The 20,711-nt window shown below is 39.9% G+C and overlaps 1 protein-coding gene across 2 annotated transcripts in view; it reads right to left on the reverse strand.

Annotated features, from left to right (window-relative positions):
* slc2a9l2 (solute carrier family 2 member 9, like 2) overlaps positions 1–19,852 on the reverse strand; it is a 247,011-nt gene extending 227,159 nt beyond the window's left edge. Inside the window, exons 1-3 of one of the 2 annotated variants that reach the window (XM_055910005.1) lie at positions 19,766–19,852; positions 12,911–13,022; positions 4,101–4,205 (exon numbers count right to left, since the gene is read on the reverse strand). In XM_055910005.1, coding sequence (XP_055765980.1) covers positions 4,101–4,205; positions 12,911–12,994 — 189 coding nt within the window. In that variant the 5' untranslated portion in view covers positions 12,995–13,022; positions 19,766–19,852. Of the gene's footprint in view, positions 1–4,100; positions 4,206–12,910; positions 13,023–19,765 lie in introns of those variants that run through there. The other variant, XM_055910007.1, reaches the window with a different exon arrangement.
* Positions 19,853–20,711: the final 859 nt, after the last annotated feature.

Genomic DNA, 20,711 nt, shown 5'->3' on the forward strand with positions numbered 1-20,711 from the left:
TCCAGGCTGAATCACATCCGGCCGTGATTGGGAGTCCCATAGGGCGGCGCACAATTGACCCAGCGTAGTCCAGGTTTGGCTGGGGTAGGCCGTCATTGTAAATAAGATTAACATCTATTTGATTTTTTTAAATTCAATTCAGTCTGGTATGAGAACGGTAGCCCCTATCTGCAAAAGCAGGGTATCTGTGTATCTTGGATATTGATCGGTGCCTTCAAATCTTCGGTATGACTTACTATCATATATGGCCATACAAATTTATAAGGGAAGGTCGAGCCGATGACTTCATTTCAAGATGGCTGCTACCTACATTCCGGTTAGCGTAGTGAAACAAACTAAATAAACACGTAATACGTTGATAGACACCGAAAGCCGGGACTCCACGTTGATACACACTGAAATCCGGGACTCCACAGATCATGAGGATATCTTATTTGTCTGCCTGTGACCTACCATTATTGATCACCAGCCCCGAGTCAGAATGTTTATTTTACACAACGTTTTCATCAAATATCTTACAAGGTAAGCTTCGATTTGGTCAATGTTATCTGATGATGTATGACCTAATGGCAACATCGAATGTCCACCGAGTGAAAATATCTTTGCGTATATCAAAAATATGATGTTGCCTGCTTACGCACTATCCATATCCTTTGTAAGTCCCGACACCACCAATGTTTGCGAAAGGTTGTTTTTGTAGAAATTTTGTTTTTATAGTGAACAATAACTTTTAGGCACATCCAGTGTGCAAAAACAGTGCAATTACCACATTCAGACACTTTGGAGAGGTTGAAAAGACAATTGAAGGTACCCTAGATACCCCATAACACCACCACAATGTTTGAGTGAGGTTGATATGGTTGAAATTGTGTTTTTATACTGAACAAATAGCATTTATGGATTGCAAATATGTAATAGCACTGGAATTATCACATTTACAGACATACACCACTTTGGAGAGGTTTAGGGAAACTTGTACATTTCCCATGACCACATCTGACACAAATCTACATTTTGCCATTAAATTTAAGAGGTTTTAAGTAACCATCTGTCTTATGTAACCATACCAAAACGTAACATATCATACTAATTTGAGTGTCCCGGATTTAAGTTTACTATGTTACGTCTAGTCTATTAGACCAGTCCATGTATTCACTGCCCTTGCCTTTGAATTATGACTTTTTTCCTTACTTTTGCCAGTTCAACTCATCTATTTTGTGGTCCGAGTCCTCTTTGAATACACATTGCTATGTTGAGAAAGGAACCAAGATATTTTTCAAAAATTCCCTCAATGCACACTGTATATCTCCTTACATTTTGGAAGCAAAGTGATTCCATTTAGTTATACATAATAATTGTAATCAGAGGAAACTATTAGCATGTAAATATTATTGGTAACAGAATAAATAGCAGAAGAACACCGTCTGAAGTTGGTACAGCCGATCTGCCAACTTCTGTCTGTTGCGTCCGAACCGTTTGGGCCACACACTAATATGGCCCTCTGTGCAAAGGTGCGATTCTCACGAACATGTACATGTTGGTAGTTCTAGTCTAGGACGCCCACAGGCCTTACAAGAATCGTCTGAAGGTCCCCCGGTACAAGTTTTAAAAAATGAATAGAAGTACTGTATATACAGTATGGAACTGTTTAATGCCAAAAATATGGGGTTAAATATATGTCAGAAAAACAAATGTATGTTTTCTGATCTCAGATATAGGAGACCCTTGATATTTTTTTGAGACTGTTATTCAATACGGGGTTTTTTTCCATCAAAACATCTTTTTAAATATATTTTGGGATACTTTTTAAAAATTCAAAATAATTTAGCTAAAAGGTCCTTGGTATGACCTTAAAACAATTCCATATCCTGTAGCTTAGTAGAACCCCCACCCAACCCCCGGCATAGACAGGGCTTAGACTCTGATGGGTTAAGTAGCCCATCATATGTATGTGGGTACAAAGCTGGATACCGGTTAACCTATGGCATATGGGTTAATTAGCTGGGTAGGTAGGATCAGATGATAAGATGATGTCCTTGCCATTTTTTGTGAGTAAAGAAACAAAAATGGTGTGTGTGTGCGCGTGTGTTTGGAGGGTTGTGGCAGACCCAATAAACAAACAAAAAACTATGATGAATACTGAGCTTTTCCATTTACTTTTGTCGAGCATGGATGGGCAATCTAATCTGGGCCTTGTTTCCTTGCTGCGATGGAACTTAAGCATTACGATGATTGTACAAGATACTTCGTTATTTACGAGCCAACTTTTTAAATAGTGTTTCCCTAACAAGCACAGAGTGAACCTGTAAGTGCCACAGCTAAAAGCATTGTTGGGGCCGTGTTCGGTTTTTCACATGATTCCGTTGGTGGAGCAGTCCAGCTCACTAGTGCTGAAATCGTTGGGGGAGCTGTCCAGCTCACTAGTGCTGAAATCGATGCAGCTTGCATCATATGAAAACACAAATAATAGCCCACATGAAACGTAGGATAGACCTATACATTTCACAGAATTGTTTTTATGAATTCAAATTTTTAAAATAACACCATAATCTACCTTTTCGTCATGTAATGTTCAAGATTTCAAGATTTGAACCCCGGGCGTCTTCTTGCCTCTACAGTGCTTTTAGCACACTGCACCTCAATAGATCTGTCATCTCCGATAGTGTCCTTTTATACAGTACCTAACCCTCTACCTCACACATTTTGGTTTTTCAGTCTAAGTATCTCCTCTCGTGGGAGCCTGTATTTTTTAAGAATAGCCCCATCATTGTGAGTCTGCAATGGGTTCAGTTTGGTGCAAATATGCGCATTATATACACCAACTGACTGCGCGGATGGATAATTTGAAATACACAGCATTCCGAAAGTATTCAGACCCCTTGACTTTTTCCACACTTTGTTACGTTACAACCTTATTCACAAATGTATTAAATCGTTTTTTCCCCTGCTCAATCTACACATAACACCCCATAATGACAAAGCAAAAACAGGTTTTTAGAATTTGTGTGCCTGTGTTAACATTTTGAATATTTTTGTTCTTTGGATTCAGCACCCGATCTAAGTTTATATAAAGTGGAGTCAAGCACGTTGTTAATCTTTTCATGAAATATTACATTACATAGATCCTATAAATTACCCAAATTAAACATGTATGATCATGCCCATTCACACAAAACAATTAATTGTTTTAGAATTATATCTTCTGAGGTAAGGCAGAAAAGAAGCCGAACAACGCACTTTGGCTGCTCTACGAGTGGTCTGGATCACTTATAGATGAGCGCAAGTTTTTTAGAGCCACTTTACTAACAAAGGCTCTGAGAAACACATTGGCTACGAAAGATACACTGTACATCATAATATGGTTCTAACGATGCTCTTAACGCTACAAAGGCTCTAGGAAACGAGGCCCTGGTGTTTCCCAAATGATGAAAATCCCATAGGATTGCAGTTTAGAATATGAACCTTTTACAACTGTATCTAAAGTAACCCGTTAAAAGTTGAACCAAGGCCTCCCGGGTGGAGCAGTGGTGTAAGGCACTGCATTGCAGTGTTAGCTGTGTCACCAGAGACTCTGGGTTCGAGCCCAGGCTCTGTCGCAGCCGGCCGCGACCGGTAGGTCCATGAGGCGACGCACAATTGGCCTAGCGTCATTAGGGAGGGTTTGGCCGGTAGGGATATCATTGTCTCATCGCGCACTAGCGACTCCTGTGGCAGGCCGGGCGCAGTGCACGCTGACCAGGTCGCTAGGTGTACGGTGTTTCCTCCGACACATTGGTGCGGCTGGCTTCCAAGTTGGATGCACGCTGTGTTAAGAAGCAGTGCGGCTTGGTTGGGTTGTGTTTCAGAGGACGCATGGCTCTCGACCTTTGTCTCTCCCAAGCCCGTACAGGAGTTGAAGCGATGAGACAAGACAGTAACTAACAATTGGATACCATGAAATTGGGGAGAAAAAAAACACACAAAAAGTTGAGCCATTAAAGTACAGCTGGTCTATTACTTTTTTTGAAGAGTGATAACAAGGTGTCACAAGGGGAAATCAATGTTAGGTGACACCAAATGTTACAAGAGTACGTCCAAAGTGACACAATAAATAGACTCACCAGTGCAGGAGCGTTGACGACAGACAGGTTGTAGCCATAGAGATAAGATGACCCAAGGGCACCAAAGAACGCTGCGTTCACCAGACAGGCAGTGATGCGCTGTGGCTAAAAAAACACATAACACATTAAAGCCATTTCAGAGGTCATGTCATTGTACAGTTGCATTTCATATACAATCCAATCAGGGTCAGAGTGAGACCCAGGCATATTCTTACAAGGACAATCCATTGATGTATGTCCTAGAGAGAGAATGTTACTGCTTCAAAAACAACCATCAGGTCAATTCAATGCCAACATGTGCAATGTGACAAGGGTTAGGGCATGTTGAGTAGACAGATCAGCTGTATGTGTATGAGAATAAAATATTGCAATATTGTATTACTGTGACAGGATACAGTGTACCTCCCCATAGGGATGATTAAACCTTGCAGCTTTACAAACGTATCCAGTTATAGCTAAATATAGCACAGTTAGCCTAAAGCTCTTCATTATATTGTTCTCAATTTAATCAGTGGATCATTAGGCTACATCACAACCCTTTGACTGCTTAATCATTCTGAGTAACCCACTCATTACAGCCATGTTAGGGGTGGCAGGTAGCCTAGTGGTTAGTGTTAGGCCAGTAACCGAAAGGTTGCTGGATCGAATCCCCGAGCCGACAAGGTACAAATCTGTTGTTCTGCCCCTAAACAAGGCAGTTAACCCACTGTTCCTAGGCCGTCATTGAAAATAAGAATTTGTTCTTAACTGACTTGCCTAGTCAAATTTTTTAAATAATGTTTGAAATCCCTATAGAGATTACAAAACTGCAAAATAATCCTAACAGTGGATGAGTCACTCTTTTGATTATTACACAGGTACAATAGATTGGTGGTTAAATATTTATCTTCGAATAATACAAATGAAAAAGTTCCTCACAGTCATCCGATCAGCAAGTAAAACCCCAGAGAAATGTTTGCAGCAAATCAAATCGTTGCGCCTCTGTTTTTGACTGAACTCAAATGAATTCCTCACGCCTTCTTCATCTCTAAGAACAATACTCTACTGTGTGAACAGAAATATGTCTGCATTTCATGAGGATGAATGGATTTAGATCCGAGGTTAAAATGCATTGTATCATTCACCAAGGCAACCAGCCTCTACTGTGGGTGACTCAACAAGACCAAGGCACAGTGTAGTACAAAGAGCCACTGTGAGGAAGGAGGAGAGTGGTAACAAGTGCACTTGGGCTAATATTTCAATTGGATCTGACAGAGAATTTCTAGATGTGTATGGAATTCAATTACATTCCAATAGAAGGTTCAGAATCTGTTAATGTTTTTCTCATTACAGTTAACCAATTTATTGTCAAAATGTTACTTGTGGTTGCAATATAATTAAGCAACGAGTAATTGCTTCACTGAAACATGGGAATAGACGTTTCTAATGTGACTGTTGCATCAAAAAATAAATCCTGCTTGCTGAAGGGGGAGAAGTTTAAATACGTTCATTACTGCACACTTAGTCAATTACATTCTCCATTGACTATGAGTTACATTTTTAAATTAAAACAATTTGCAGCACTTCAAATTTTGGGGTTGCCCATCATTACAGAGCATTATTGAAACTGTTAATTCATTTGTGCCTAGTATTATATTACAATTATAACTTGATCTTGATTTTTTTTTACTGTAAAGGCAGTTGTCGGCCTATGCATTGGAGGAAACGATTGACTGTCAATTATAACATCCCGGTAATTAGTACAATAATAACCTGCGATAAAGAGGCGGGACATGTATAATTGAAGCATGTGTAAAAGGTTTTATTCTGTGTTATAGCTAGTAGATAAGGATGACACCAACACAGCTGTCTGGGTGGAGCTGAGTAACGTAAACTCGTACATCGCCTTGGTCCTTACAATTGACCTTATTTTAGTACCCCAAAAATGTAATACTTCCAGATCAACTGTAATTGCAATACCATTGTAAAGCACAATTTCTCCCCTTTCCAACAGAATTCATGCCGAGACCTTCACGCTGCCCGTTTCTGCATAATTCAAGAAGGCAATGAGCTCCTTCGGGTCTTTTTAAAAGTGATAGTGAGAAGGACAGATGTCGTGTGGGAAAATTGCTTTTTTCACTCGATCTGTCCAACTTATGACCTCTAAAATGTAAATAAAACAATATAAAGAGTTTATATAATGTGTCATTACATACCTATTTGAAGGTTTGTGTCTAATTTGAATCGGGTTTTTAGGGCAGTGCTAAAGTGATCTTAGAAGTAAACAGCGGCTTTGAGAATGATGATCGCATGCAATGATGACGGAAAAAATTACTAGGTATCCCCTCCTTACCCCGTCACTGTCCATTTCTTGTTTTTTAAATGATGAGAGAAGTGCTACACCTGGTGGAGAGAGATTGTAAGACAGAAATAGTTACTTTATGCGTGCTGTACGTTACGACATGACACGTCAAGATGTAACGGAGGGTCAGTTTTTTCAAATTTTCTCCAATACTATAGAGCCATACCATGTCGATCAACGCTTGAATAGAAACCTAGTTCACACCCCGGATTTTGAAGTCAACACAGTCGCATTAGTTTTCTTTGTAGCCTCGTTTGAATGTCGCGGTTACGCACATTTGTACGGAATGGGGTTAATGTTAGCTAGCTATATTATTTTCTGTCTGCACGTAGCTATTGAAAAGGAAAACAACATCCTTCAGCTCAATTTATTAACTGCTTCCATGCCTGTTGGATAAAGCAATAACCCTCAGTGCATGACCAGTGAAAACACAATGAATACTCGTTTTACAAAAGGAAAAAAAACAGCATACCGGTAGCTAAAGTGCTAGGTAGCTAAGCTGCATTGCTAGCAAATTGCTAAAAACAACAGAGAGCTAACGTTAGCTAGCTATAGCAGCTCGTGCTCAAGATTATAGGGAACATTCTATTAAGCTTGTGTACAAAATAACATTCAAAAACTGAATTCCAACATAAATAAAGTTGACGATATTGTATCTATATTTAGTGGGAATAGAGTGATATTTACAAAATGTTATCACAGGATAAACAGAGCAGATATAGACAAGCCTACCTTTCTCCAACATGTGCTGAAGGAAGAGAACGTGAAATGGGCGACGCAAGAGGTTCAAGGTGGGAAATGGATCAAACCATTCTACAGTTTTTGAACAATAATTTTTCTTATACCAGCTCTGCTAAATTCAGCTGACTTATAAAATCCATGCAAATATTTATCTATAATAGACCAACATAGTCACGGTAAAATAACATGGCAATACCAAATATACCGAAACAAAATAACACCTAAAGTGCCCTGATTGACCAGTCAACTAATCACCAGCTAAATCAAATGAGTGTCATACCGCTGGTGTCAAAGGGAAGGCATACATACCTCTGGTGTGATTTTGTAGACTGCAGGGACCACTAGGGAAGGGTGGAGGGGTTGTTTATTATAATTGAAAATGACCCCCAAAAATAAAATGGACAAAATGGAATAGTGACCAGTGACCAGACTGAAATGCTGTAGATTTGAAAAAATAATATGCTTATGGTCAAATTAACTGTACTGTTTTAAATGGCACTTTGAACATGTATACCCATATCACAGTGGATTACAGAAATAGTCCATTGTGTAAATTACCATAAAAAACAGTGGTGTTGTATTAGCCTGACACAGTGTTACACTCATTGATACTAAAGTGTTGGACAAATAAAAAGTAACTTAAAAAAGTGTAGAGAAAACCTTAGTTCACAAAGCAAAAGTTGCAAGCATTCTGAAGAAGGCCAGAATGGGTGAAACTTCAATGATTTCCATTCTTTTTGAATGGGATTGAGTATCAGACAAGAAAATAGACATATGCTAAAAATGTAAATGAACAAATTGTTACCAGGTGATTAATCTCTAACCCAGAAGTAAAATTTTTGTAATTTGGTCAGCTGTGTGATTAACTTGCCCACGGAAGACTATCACATGATATAATTATTTATCCTCCGATATTCTATTTATTATTAGGGTATATTAAATTTCTATCCACTGAATGGTGGATAAAGATGACACTCACAATTGGCAAAGATGGTGAGCAGCAGGGCGCAGACTCATGCTAAGTGCTTGAAATGCTCTAAGGCTTCTAAGAAACATGATTCCTCTGGTGGAATCAGCACTTCCAAATCAAATACAATTATATTTGTCGCATGCGCCGAATACAACAGGTGTAGACTTTACCGTGAAATTCTTACTTACAAGGCCTTTCCCAACCATGGAAAGCAGAAACAATAACGAGGCTATATACAGAGGCTTGCGAAAGTATTCACACCCCTTGGCATTTTTCCTATTTTAAAATAGATTAAAATAGATTTTGGGGGGGGGGGGGGGTTGTATCATTTGATTTACACAACATGCCTATCACTTTGAAGATATAAAATATTAGAAAATTGTGAAATAAGAAAATACATTTTTAAAAAACAGAAAACTTGAGCGTGCATAACTATCCCCCCCCCCCCCCCCCCCCCCCCCCCCCCCCATTTTGCAGCAATTACAGTTGCAAGTCTCTTGGGGTATGTCTCTATAAGCTTGGCACATCTAGCCACAGGTATTTTTCCCCACTCTTCAAGGTAAAACTGCTCCAGCTCCTTCAAGTTGAATAGGTTCCACTGGTGTACAGCAATCTTTAAGTCATACCACAGATTCTCAATTGGATTGAGGTCTGGTCTGGGCTTTGACTAAATCATTCCAAGACATTTAAATGTTTCTCCTTAAACCACTCAAGTGTTGCTTTATCAATATGCTTAGGGTCATTTTCCTACTGGAAGGTGAACCTCCATCCCAGCCTCAAATCTCTGAAAGACAAACAGGTTTCCCTCAGTCATTTCCCTGTACTTAGCACCATGTATTTAGCGTTTTCCTTGATGGCCAAAAATCTCAATTTTAGTCTCATCTAACCAGAGTAGCTTCTTCCATTTATTCGGGGAGTCTCCCACATTCCTTTTGGCAAACACCAAACATGTTTGCTTATTTTTTTCTTTAATAACTTCGTCGGGATCGGTGTCCCTTCCACTGGATGGTTGAGCTAATGTAGTTGAGCTAATGCGATTAGCATGAGGCTGTGAGTATTTCCCAGGACATCTGATTTTGGCAGAAAGCTTAAATTTTTGTCAATCTAACTGCACTTTACAATTTTCAGTAGCTATTACAGTGAAAGAATACCATGCTATTGTTTGAGGAGAGGGCACTATTTTGAACATGAAAAGTTATTAATAAACAAATTAGGCACGTTTAGGTAGTCTTGATACAACATTTTTAACAGATGGCTTTTTTCTGGCCACTCTCCCGTAAAGCCCAGCTCTGGGGAGTGTACGACTTAAAGTGAACGTATGGACAGATACTCCAATCTCCGCTGTGGAGCTTTGCAGCTCCTTCAGGGTTATCTTTGGTCTCTTTGTTGCCTCTGATTAATGCCCTCCTTGCCTGGTCCGTGAGTTTTGGGTAGGCGGCCCTTTCTTGGCAGGTTTGTTGTGGTGCCAAATTCTTTCCATTTTTCTATAATAGATTTAATAGTGCTCCGTGGGATGTTCAAAGTTCCAGATATTTTTTTATAACCAAACCCTGATCTGTACTTCTCCACAACTTTGTCCCTGACCTGTTTGGAGAGCTCCTTGGTGCCCCTTGCTTAGTGGTGTTGCAGACTCTGGGGTCTTTCAGAACAGGTGTATATATACTGAGATCATGTGACAGATCATGTGACACTTAAATAAAGTCCACCTGTGTGCAATCTAACTAATTATGTGACTTCTGAAGGTAATTGGTTGCACCAGATCATATTTAGGAGCTTCACAGCAAAGGGGGTGAATACATATGAACGCACCACTTTTCCGTTTTAGTTTTTTTGAAACAATTTTTATTTATTTTTTACTTCACCAATTTTGACTATATTATGTATGTCCAATACATGAAATCCAAATAAATAAATAAATTAAATTACAGGTTGTAATGCAACAAAATAGGAAAAATGCCAAGGGGGGTGAATACTTTTGCAAGGCACTGTACATGGAGCATAGGTACCGAGTCAATGTAAAGGGGCACGAGGTAATTGAGGTATTATGCCTTCATAAAGTATTCACACCCCTTGTAACGGCGGCCTTCCCTCTCTTCACTAGAAGAGGGGGTGAAACAGGGATCGGACCAACACGCAGCGTAGCCAGTGCTCAACATGTTTAATTAACAAAAACTACTGTGAACACTAAACAAATACAAAATAACAAAAGTAGCAAACCGATACAGCCCTATCTGGTGCAGAATACAAACACAGAGACAGGAAACAACCACCCACAATCCCCAACACAAAACAAGCCACCTATATATGATTCTCAATCAGGGACAACGATTGACAGCTGTCTCTGATTGAGAACCATATTAGGCTGAACACAGAAACAGACGAACTAGACACACAACATAGAATTCCCACCCAGCTCACGTCCTGACCAACACTAAACAAGCAAAACACATATGAACTCTGGTCAGGACGTTACACCCCTTGACATTTTCCACATTTTTATGTATTACAGCCTTATTTTAAAATTGATTAAATGTAGATTTTTTTGGTCACTGGCCCATACAAAATAACAGTAACCCATAACGTCAAAATGGAATTAGTTTTTTTGACATTTGTACAAATGAATTACAAATGAAAAGCTGAAATATCTTGAGTCAATAAGTATTCAACCCCTTTCTTATGGCAAGCCTAAATACATTCAGGAGTAAAAATGTACTTAAATGAAATAATAAGTTGCATGGACTCACTCTGTGTGCAATAATAGGGAATATCCCTTTGAGCATGATGAAGTTATTAATTACAATTTGGATGGTGTATCAATATGCCCAGTCACTAAAAAGATACAGGCGTCCTTCCTAACTCAGTTGCCAGAGAGGAAGGAAACCGCTCAGGGATTTCACCATGAGGCTAATTGGGACTTTAAAACAGTTTAATGGCTGTGATAAGAGAAAACTGAGGATGGATTACTCCACAAAACGAACCTAATTGCCAGAGTGAAAGAAGGAAGCCTGTACAGAATACAAATATTACAAAACACGCAACAAAACACGCAACTTGTTTGCAACAAGGCACTAAAGTAATACTGCAAAAAATATGGCAAAGCAATTAACTTTTTATCCTGAATACAAAGTGTTGTATTGGATTTGCCCCAAACATATTACTAAGTACCACTCTCCATATTGTCAAGCATAGTGGTGGCTGAATCATGTTATGGGTATGCTTGTAATATGCAAGGACTGGGGAGTTTTTCAGAATAAAAATGTAATGGAGTTAAGCACAGGCAAAATCCTAGAGGAAAACCTGGTTCATTCTGCTTTCCACCAGACACTGGGAAATTAATTCACCTTTCAGCAGGACAATAATCTAAAACACAAGGCCAAATCTACACTGGAGTTGCTTATCAGTGAATGTTTCTGAGTGGCCGAGTTACAATTTTGACATAAATCTACTTGAAAAACTATGGCAAGACCTAAAGATGGTTGTCTAGCAATGATCAACAACTAATTTGACAGAGCTTGAACAATTTTGAGAAGAACGTTGCAAAATTCATGTGTTGAAAGCTCTTACAGATTTACCCAGAAAGACTCGCAGCTGTAATCGCTGCTAAAGGTCCTTCTGCAAAGTATTGACTCAGGGGTGTTAATACTTATGTAAATTAGATATTTCTGTCTTTAATTTTCAATACATTTGCTAACATTTATAAATACTTGTTTTCACTTTGTCAATATGGGGTATTGTATGTAGATGGGTGAGATAAACAATCAATTTAATCCATTTTGAATTCAGGCTGTAACAACAAAATGTGTATTAAGTCAAAGGGTATGTAAATTCTTTCTGAAGGCACTGTGGGTAAGGGTATAAGTGACTAGGCAATTGTGTGTGTGTGTGTGTGTGTGTGTTGGAGTGTCAGAGTAGTATGTGTGAGTGTGTGGGTACAGTCCAGTGAGTGTGCATAGAGCACGTTGTACATTGAGGAATATCTGTCTGGGTCCATCCGGATAACACATGGTAATATAGCTTCTTAGAACAGGTGGTTATATAACCAGCTATTAGAAACACTCTGAACTGTGGATAATCCACACCACATCCAATATCTGATTAGCCCATGTAAGTGGGTCATGGTGGAGAAGAATCAGAATGAACTTTGTTATCCAAAGTGTACTGTAACATGACATAGGTCATTGAGATTACGTGTAAACATATAGTGCCTTCAGAAAGTAGTCACACCCCTTGACTTTTTCCACATTTTGTTGTTACAGCCTGAATTTAAAATTGATTACATTTAGATTTTTTAGTCACTGGCCTACACACAATAAATACCCCATAATGTCAAAGTGGAATTCCGTTTTTTGACAATTTTACAAAATAATAGAAAATGAAAAGCTGAAATGTCTTGAGTCAATAAGTATTCAACCCCTTTGTTATTGCAAACCTAAAAAGTCACATAATAAGTTGCATGGGCTCTCTTGATGTGCAATAATAGTGTTTAATATGATTTTTAATGACTACCTCATCTCTATACCCCACACATAAAATCCAGGCTGTAACAGAACAAAATGTGGAAAAAGTCAAGGGGTGTGAATACTTTATGAAGACACTGTACAACCATGACCAACATTGGTGTGAGGAACACCCATAACCTCACAAATGAATGATTGAAAAACAATGATTGCACCACATGGTGATAAGCGACCATGTGCTAAGTCATAAACAAAGATACAGTATGACTCCTTTGAAAAAATCCAGAAATTACCAACTAACCTTTTCTGTTGACTTCTTGTGGTCTGGTTCAGTATTTTCGATGTTGTTCGGTTCAGGATCTTCGGTTTGCTCTCGCATTTCCATGTTTTACTTCTAATACACTGAAATGACACTGAAGTCAAATGTGGCATTATTCATACTGTTCAAAGGAGCAAACCAGTGTGGGAAGGGAAGTGATTTTAGGGAAGTAGCTTATGTCTGTAAAGAGAAACTATTGTGCTGACATTAAATGAATTAAACATCAGCTTCTACGACCCTAAACACACCAACTCTGTATAAAATGCAGATCATGAGGTGGATAAGTGCAAGAAGTTTCTATTCGATCAAACCAGGAAGTTTCCAGGGGAAGATAAAACACTTTTCTTAATCTGTGAGCATGCACAATTGAATCAATTTCCTTCAAAAAGAAAACGCATAGTATGTGCAACAGGAACAAAAAGAAACTCAACTGGATACTAGCTCAGACATAATTGCTCACAGCATGGGCAGGAAAACGGATATTGTGCTTCCCTTAGCCTGGAAATGTCAAGAAGCCATTTTTGATAACTCTTTCCCTATGAGATCCGGGGCCTTCTGTTTTTTTTTTGTGCTGGGTCTAAATCAGTCCCTGGTTAGAGGGTAACAATGGAAAAAAAAGCAGTGGAACTGGCTTCAAGGTCCAGAGATGAGTTTGAGTGACCTAGACTGTATAACACAGTTCTAAAAATAACCAACTGAACCACAAAATCCTATCCTTGGTTACTCTGTGGATGACGAAAGAGCGGTAAAGTCAGTCTGCCATCTGGTGGTTGACTGTATATTGCACTTCTCATAGTTCCTTCATGCCAAACTAGGGGTGGAATTCATTCATGAATTCTACATGAGAGGTGTAAACCTCCAATTCTGCTTCTCATCACTTCCCTGTAATTTGTTTTTGATGCGCACCATCACCTGTCTTTACACCCATGCTGCTAGACAGCCTGGAATGTTTACGACAACTCTAAATCCAACTTACTTTATACTGATACTCAAAGAATAAGCATTATAATTGGATATAACATCCCATCCTCAACAACCTTGCCCTGACAAGACTGTGTATTTACAGGTAGATTCCATGAAATGACATTGCCACAAGCAGCCCAGCAGATATTGAGAAGAGCGAGGTTGCTCTCAAACAGTCACACAGTACCTGCTAGGGTTTACTTCACTCTCCTACAGCGTGGGAGCCACAGGACCAAAACAGCTCAAAGCTCTTACTGTAGTTGAGGAAATTGACCCAATATGCTGTTTACTTTCTGCATCTTCGCCAGATTGCTGAGCGTACCTTTAGTATAAGCCACATTGTTTATTAAATAACTGTTTAAATCACTGATAAGAATAGGAAAATAACTATTCAGTTACTCTGTAGTGACTCTGATCTACATTGAACATAGAGGGAATGATAGCCAATGGTAGGTAGGCATGTTAACTGTCTCAGGAGTTCTGAGTTAGATGCATGGTGTATCTAATTAGGAATCAGCCCGTCAATTGTATTTGAAAAAAACATAGGCTTTTATTGGACATTTTTTTGCATATACATAATTTTTTTTAGTAGTCAAATACAATCTAATGTAACTTTTGGTTTGTGTACTGTTAAAATACTATTTGGTCTCCTCCTCACATCCATCAAATTTTAAGAATGACATGCGTATTTAGGCTACTTATTGCAGCCCATATCTTGCCTCAATAAGCCCACACTTTGCATCGGCTTCCCCCCTGGTCCAATGTGTATTGCCTTCCTACACCAATTTTAAATATTATTGTATGTATTAGATAGGGTACCAAGGGGTAACTAGCCCCCCCTCATGTAATTCACATTAAGACCACAAGATGTCACCAAATTATTTTCCCAAAACTTTCCCTGGGTACCACTGCTCTTGCTCAACAAAAATGTCCTCCGTATCATCACAACTTTTGGAGTTGTTTTAACAAAACGATTTAGATTTTTTTTTTTTATTGCATTTTGAAAATGTTGCAAATATATTCCAATGAAGTCAGATCTATAATTGTTTAAATATACAAGAAGGAAAGTCTCAAGTGTCACGACTTCCGCCGAAGTCGGCCTCTCTCCTTGTTCGGGTGGCGTTCGGCGGTCGACGTCACCGGCTTTCTAGTCACCACCGATCCATGTTTCATTTTCGTTTTGTTTTGTCTGTATTACACACACCTGGTTTCAATTCCCATATCATGTTCCTTATTTAACCCTCTGGCATACCTTTCTGTTCTGTCCGTGATTGTTGTTGTCTTAGTGGTTCGTGTAGGTGTTAATCTGTCTGTATTTTCCTTATTGGAATATTGCTTGCCTTTGTTGTGAGTAAACTCAGTTGTTTTGCTCAAACCTGTGTCCTGCGCCTGACTCCGCTACATCTCTGCACCCAATCGCTGACATCAAGATAAATAATTCACATGTTTAGAGAGAAAAATGTAGATCATTTTTTATTAAAGTAGTAATAGTTTGGATGAGTGTGATGGGGGAAACTCAACTCCCCTTCCTAGGGGTTAACTGGCCATGAATGTGTCTGACGTAAAATACATACAAAAATATAATGTAACTTAATTGCAGTTGTAAATGCTTCCACTAGTGACTGATAGCCTTACAGTTAATGTTACTTTCTAGTCTTTTAGCTATTTTACATAGCATTTAATGTCATATGCAGTGCATTCTGAAAGGATTCAGACCACTTGACTTTTTCCACATTTTGTTAGGTTACAGCCTTTATTCGAAAATGGATTAAATAAAAACAATTCTTCAAAAATATATACACAATACCCCATAATGACCAAGCAAAAATAGGTTTAGACATTTTTGCTAATTTATAAAAAAATCCAAAACAGAAATACCTTATTTACATAAGTATTCAGACCCTTCGCTATGAGACTCGAAATTGAGCTCAGGTGCATCCTGTTTCAATTGATCATCCTTGAGATGTTTTTACAACTTGATTGGAGTCCACCTGTGGAAAATTAAAATGATTGGGCATGATTTTGAAAGGCACATACCTGTCTATATAAGGTCCCACAGTTGACAGTGCATGTCAGAGGAAAAACCAAGCCATGAGGTCAAAGGAATTGTCTGTAGAGCTCCGAGACAATATTGTATCAAGGCACAGATCCGGGGAAGGGTACCAAAACATTTCTGCAGCATTGAAGGTCCCCAAGAAGACAGTGGCCTTCATCATTCTTAAATGGAAGAAATTTGGAACGGTCATGCCTACTCCCGCTCCGGCGCTCGATGTTGCCGGTCTACTAACCATCGGCCCTGGCAATCATCATTAGGCACACCTGCTTCCCATCATTACGCACACCTGCTTCCCATCATTACGCACACTTGGACTTCATCATCACCCTGATTACTCCCTTTATTTAGCCCTTTGTAGCCTGTCATCTGGCAGTATTGTTTTTGTTCACGTCTGTATGCTTCTCCTGTCTTGTTATCTTCATGATTCTTATTATTAAACTCACCTTCTGCACCTGCTTCCTGACTCCCAGCATATACATTACAGAATACTGCCTATTCAAAACACATAGCAGAGAAGTGCCAGTACCATCAGGCCGATGTCTCCTTAGGATACCGGATCAGCCAGCAGGGAGTGGTTATGGATGAGAGGAAGGATCGAGGCAGTCAGGTCATGGCCAGTCCCAACCATCATAAAGGGACTACAACAGTTTTTGGGGTTCTACCGCCGCTTCATTAAAAACTTCAGCTCCATCGCCTCACCTCTCTCCTCAAGGGTGGCCCCCGTAAGTTGATGGGAGTCCTGCAGCTGATGAGGCCTTCCGTCTACTGAGTGGGCGTTTCACCTCCACCCGTTGCTCAAACCCAGATCCTACGCTGCCCTTTGTGGAGGAGGTGGATGCCTCAGAAGTGGACGTGGGGGCTGTCCTGTCACAACATCAAGGTAACCCACAAAAATTGTATCCATGTGCATACTACTCTAAAAAAATATATCCTGCAGAGAGAAACTATGACGTAGGCAACTGGGAGCTCCTGGCGATGAAGTTGGCACTAGAGGAGTGGAGACACTGGTTGGAGGGCACCAAGGACCCATTTCTCATCCTCACCAACCATCGGAACCTGGAATATATATGGACAGCGAGGCGGCTGAACCCACACCAAGCAAGATGGGCCCTTTTCTTCACTAGATTCAACTTCATCCTGTCATACCCCCCAGGTTCAAAGAACATCAAAGCCGATTCCATGTCCCACACCACGATTCGGGAGAGGTTCCTGTCCTGAGTGCGCACATCATTCTACCCTCCCAAAGTGTTGGCCCCGTGCTCTGGGACGTAGACGTGGAGATCCACCAGGCTCTGGAGAGGGAACCCACGCCTGCTACCTGCCCTCCAGAGTGCACCTACATTCCCACGGAGGTAAGGGATTGGCTGTTGACCTGGGCGCATACATCCCTTGCTGCTGGACACCCAGGTATCACCCGCACCATTCAATCCATCGCTGCTAAGTACTGGTGCGCCCACCTTGGCGAAGGACGTCGCCCGCTACGTCTACTCCTGCTCCGTATGTGCTCAAACCAAATCTCCCGGCACGCTTCAGCAGGGAAACTCTTCCCATTATCATGCCTCAGTGGCCTTGGTTCTATCTCTAGCAATTCATGGGACGAGCTTTGCTAGTTAGCAATGACGCTAGTAGTTATCAATGGAGCTTGTCCCATGAATTTGATTATTTTCTAACGCTTCCGCATTAAATGCTTTCCTTGCTTTAACCTTCCTATATTCATCCTAGACCCAAGCAGGAAGTGTACCCTTCAATCTGTGCAGTGATTTGTTAAGTCAATTCAACGAAAAATATATCATGGCAATACAGCATCATGATAGATCATTCCAAAATACCATGGAAATTATTGCATTACAATACTAGGCAGCCATTGTGAGTGGTACCCATGAGTTCACTAATCAAATGTCCAGGGTGAGAGCTTCCAGGCCCTTTTTATTAATTATATTTCTATGAACGGCGCAGAGGGGGTGTGTGGCAGGAGACGGGACAAAACGCTATATCAGGGACTACAGTTATGCCACAGCAAGGCAAATTGGTGCTGTGACATCCTCGCGGCAATGGCAAAACGTCATGTAGCGACTTCTAGGTCGAAAATATACAGGCTAGGACAAGATCATTCTAATATCAAAAAATGGGACTAGCAATGCGAGCGAAAATGACTGGAAGTGAATGTTAGCGGTACAGAAAGTTGGCCATCAAACAATCGTTGTGAATTTCGTTGTGAACTACTCAACAAACACATAGGATAACTGTTTAACTGTAATTTTTTTCATTTAAAAAAAAGACCTACAGCCAACTTATTACTTGATTTCCTGACCGCTGATCACATTTTCAATGATAATCCTGATATGCACACACTGATAAACTCCCGATTAGTGGCTAATATGTGTAACTTAAAATAAGGTGTTACCAAAAAGTAATTCGGCACAGAGTCTGTACCCCACCAAGACACAAAATTCAACATAAAACAAGAGGATAATTTATAGGCAATCTGTTTTGTTGGTAGCCAAGGCACTTTTCAATATTGCAGAGCTCAAGGCAAGGGGCTTCTCCCATTCCTCGATGGTAGCTTGGTGACTCCCTGTTGGAGGTCTGAAAGTTCAGCAGTGGGATAAGAAGCTGGAAATTTAATTTACACCCAGAACGGCAGGTTAAACGTATGGCCAAGCAGCTCAGGGATTCAATATGACACTTACAATAACACAACATACTCACAAATCCACAAACATAACCTCTTGTCCAATACAAGCCATGGCTTACTTTCGGTCCCTGGGAAGGCGACCACCACATAATACTAGCTTAGCCATCCGCTACATCTACATAGATCATTTTGTGATTCTGTCACTGAAACAATAACCATGATCCTGGCGTTTATCGACAGTGTGTGACATGAGATATATGATAACTATGTTTCCATACTCAACGTTACAGTTTAGCTTATACAAAACGCTGCCATAGATTTTTTAACTAACCTGCTCTTGGCAATACTTTCTTTGTTCTCGATTCGGGTGAAAAGCTTAAATAAATGTCTGTGTCTAGTTGCAGGTGTTTCTACAAAAACCAGAGAAAACTCAGAAAGATATTAAACTGGACCTGTTTTGTAACATGACTAACTATGAAACATTGCCAGACAGACGCATACTCCGGTAATAGATAGTAAGAAAGTTGTAAAAATTAAATCGGCACACAAGTCGCCAGTGACTTGATAAGGTGATTAGCTAACGTGGCCTGCCTGCTAAATGTACCTGCTAGCTACTAGCTAGCTTCATTGACGAACACAGAGATGGAACTTATTTTGGGCACTGATCAACAGCGTGTAGCTTGTGCTTTATTTATGATAGTTTGACAGCTTGCTAATGAAGTTGTAGACTTGTTCTCATAAATCAGTCCTGAGCGCAGCAGCAGCTGACTCGATACTGTCTGCAGTGCACTGACTTTTCACGCACATGAAAAGTCAGTGAAGTCATGACGCAAGTCTCATTTTTCTTCGTGAGCAGCAGAAAACCAAATGAACACTTGATATTCCTCCTGATAAGCTCACTCGCTTTACGGACAAAATACTTCTCAAAAACAAGATTATTCAAAGACCAAACAATCTGAACTATATTCATGGAGATAATTAGACCCTCTACTAAACCACTTGTGCCAGTGTTACCAGCCAAACACAATCTAAGCCATGGTCAAAGGTTAGCCAATAGGAAATCAAACTAAAAACAAATACAGCCTCTAAAATGTTCATGCAATTTTGAAGGCTCGGATTATTAATGCATTCTCTATATTGACACAGAGAAGGAATGTGACATGAGGTCACTGACTTAACTTACCCACACAAAGACTATTTCCCAGCAGCTTATACAGAGAAAGAGGGAACCTAACACTGACCCTTAAACTATCCTTCTGACAAACGAGACAGTACCTGAATGACATAGTCTTTTAATACTCCCCCTAACAAATGATTAACAGGCACTGACTGAGGAAATCACTGTAAGCAAACCCACGCACGCAAACAGGCATAGTATGGAAGTTGAAACATTTAAAATTACAATACATGAAAATAATTGTAATAATCTGACGTACACTTGCCCACACATTGTGACACTGACATATGTTTACTGATGGTGTGTTCAAGACAACTCAGAAAGTCGGAACCTCTGAGTTACAATTTGAGTATGTTTTTTGCTTAGAACTTCCAATTGGTTGATTCTGATACTTTCCAAGCGGAAAACTCTGAGCTCCTTTTCTACAATGGGTTTCCAAGTTTCGAGCATTAGATTATTTAAACAAATGACCTGGTCTTAAATGCAACCAATAGCATAGACCAATGGAAGTGTGGAGACAGATTGTACAATATGAGGAGGAAATCATAGTCCTTAAACTTTCCAGTGGCACTGACTCATCCAAACGTTTTTTTCCGCAATTGTATTTAGAAATATTGTGAAAGGCTTTTTAGCTGCTGTTTGCTGTGCACTGACAGCCACATTGACAGCCCCAACTCAACAATCAGCTGTTTGATATTTACCACGCATGCTGCCCAATTGCGGGCTTCCTGAAAGTAGGCCTATGCGCTCGTGATGTGATAAAACACAATCCACAACAACATCAAAAAACTCTCTGCTGTATTAGTTTCAATTGTTTCATTTATTTCTGTAGCGACAGGAGAAATTATATAAATCTATTTAAATGTATCTGCAGCACCTCCAGCACTCTTTCTCTAAGCTATGTTTTCTTCCGTGCGCTGTGCTCTCCCCAAGGCAAAAAATATTCAACACT

Source organism: Salvelinus fontinalis, chromosome 3, assembly GCF_029448725.1.
Source record: "Salvelinus fontinalis isolate EN_2023a chromosome 3, ASM2944872v1, whole genome shotgun sequence".
Taxonomy (NCBI): Eukaryota; Metazoa; Chordata; class Actinopteri; order Salmoniformes; family Salmonidae; genus Salvelinus; species Salvelinus fontinalis.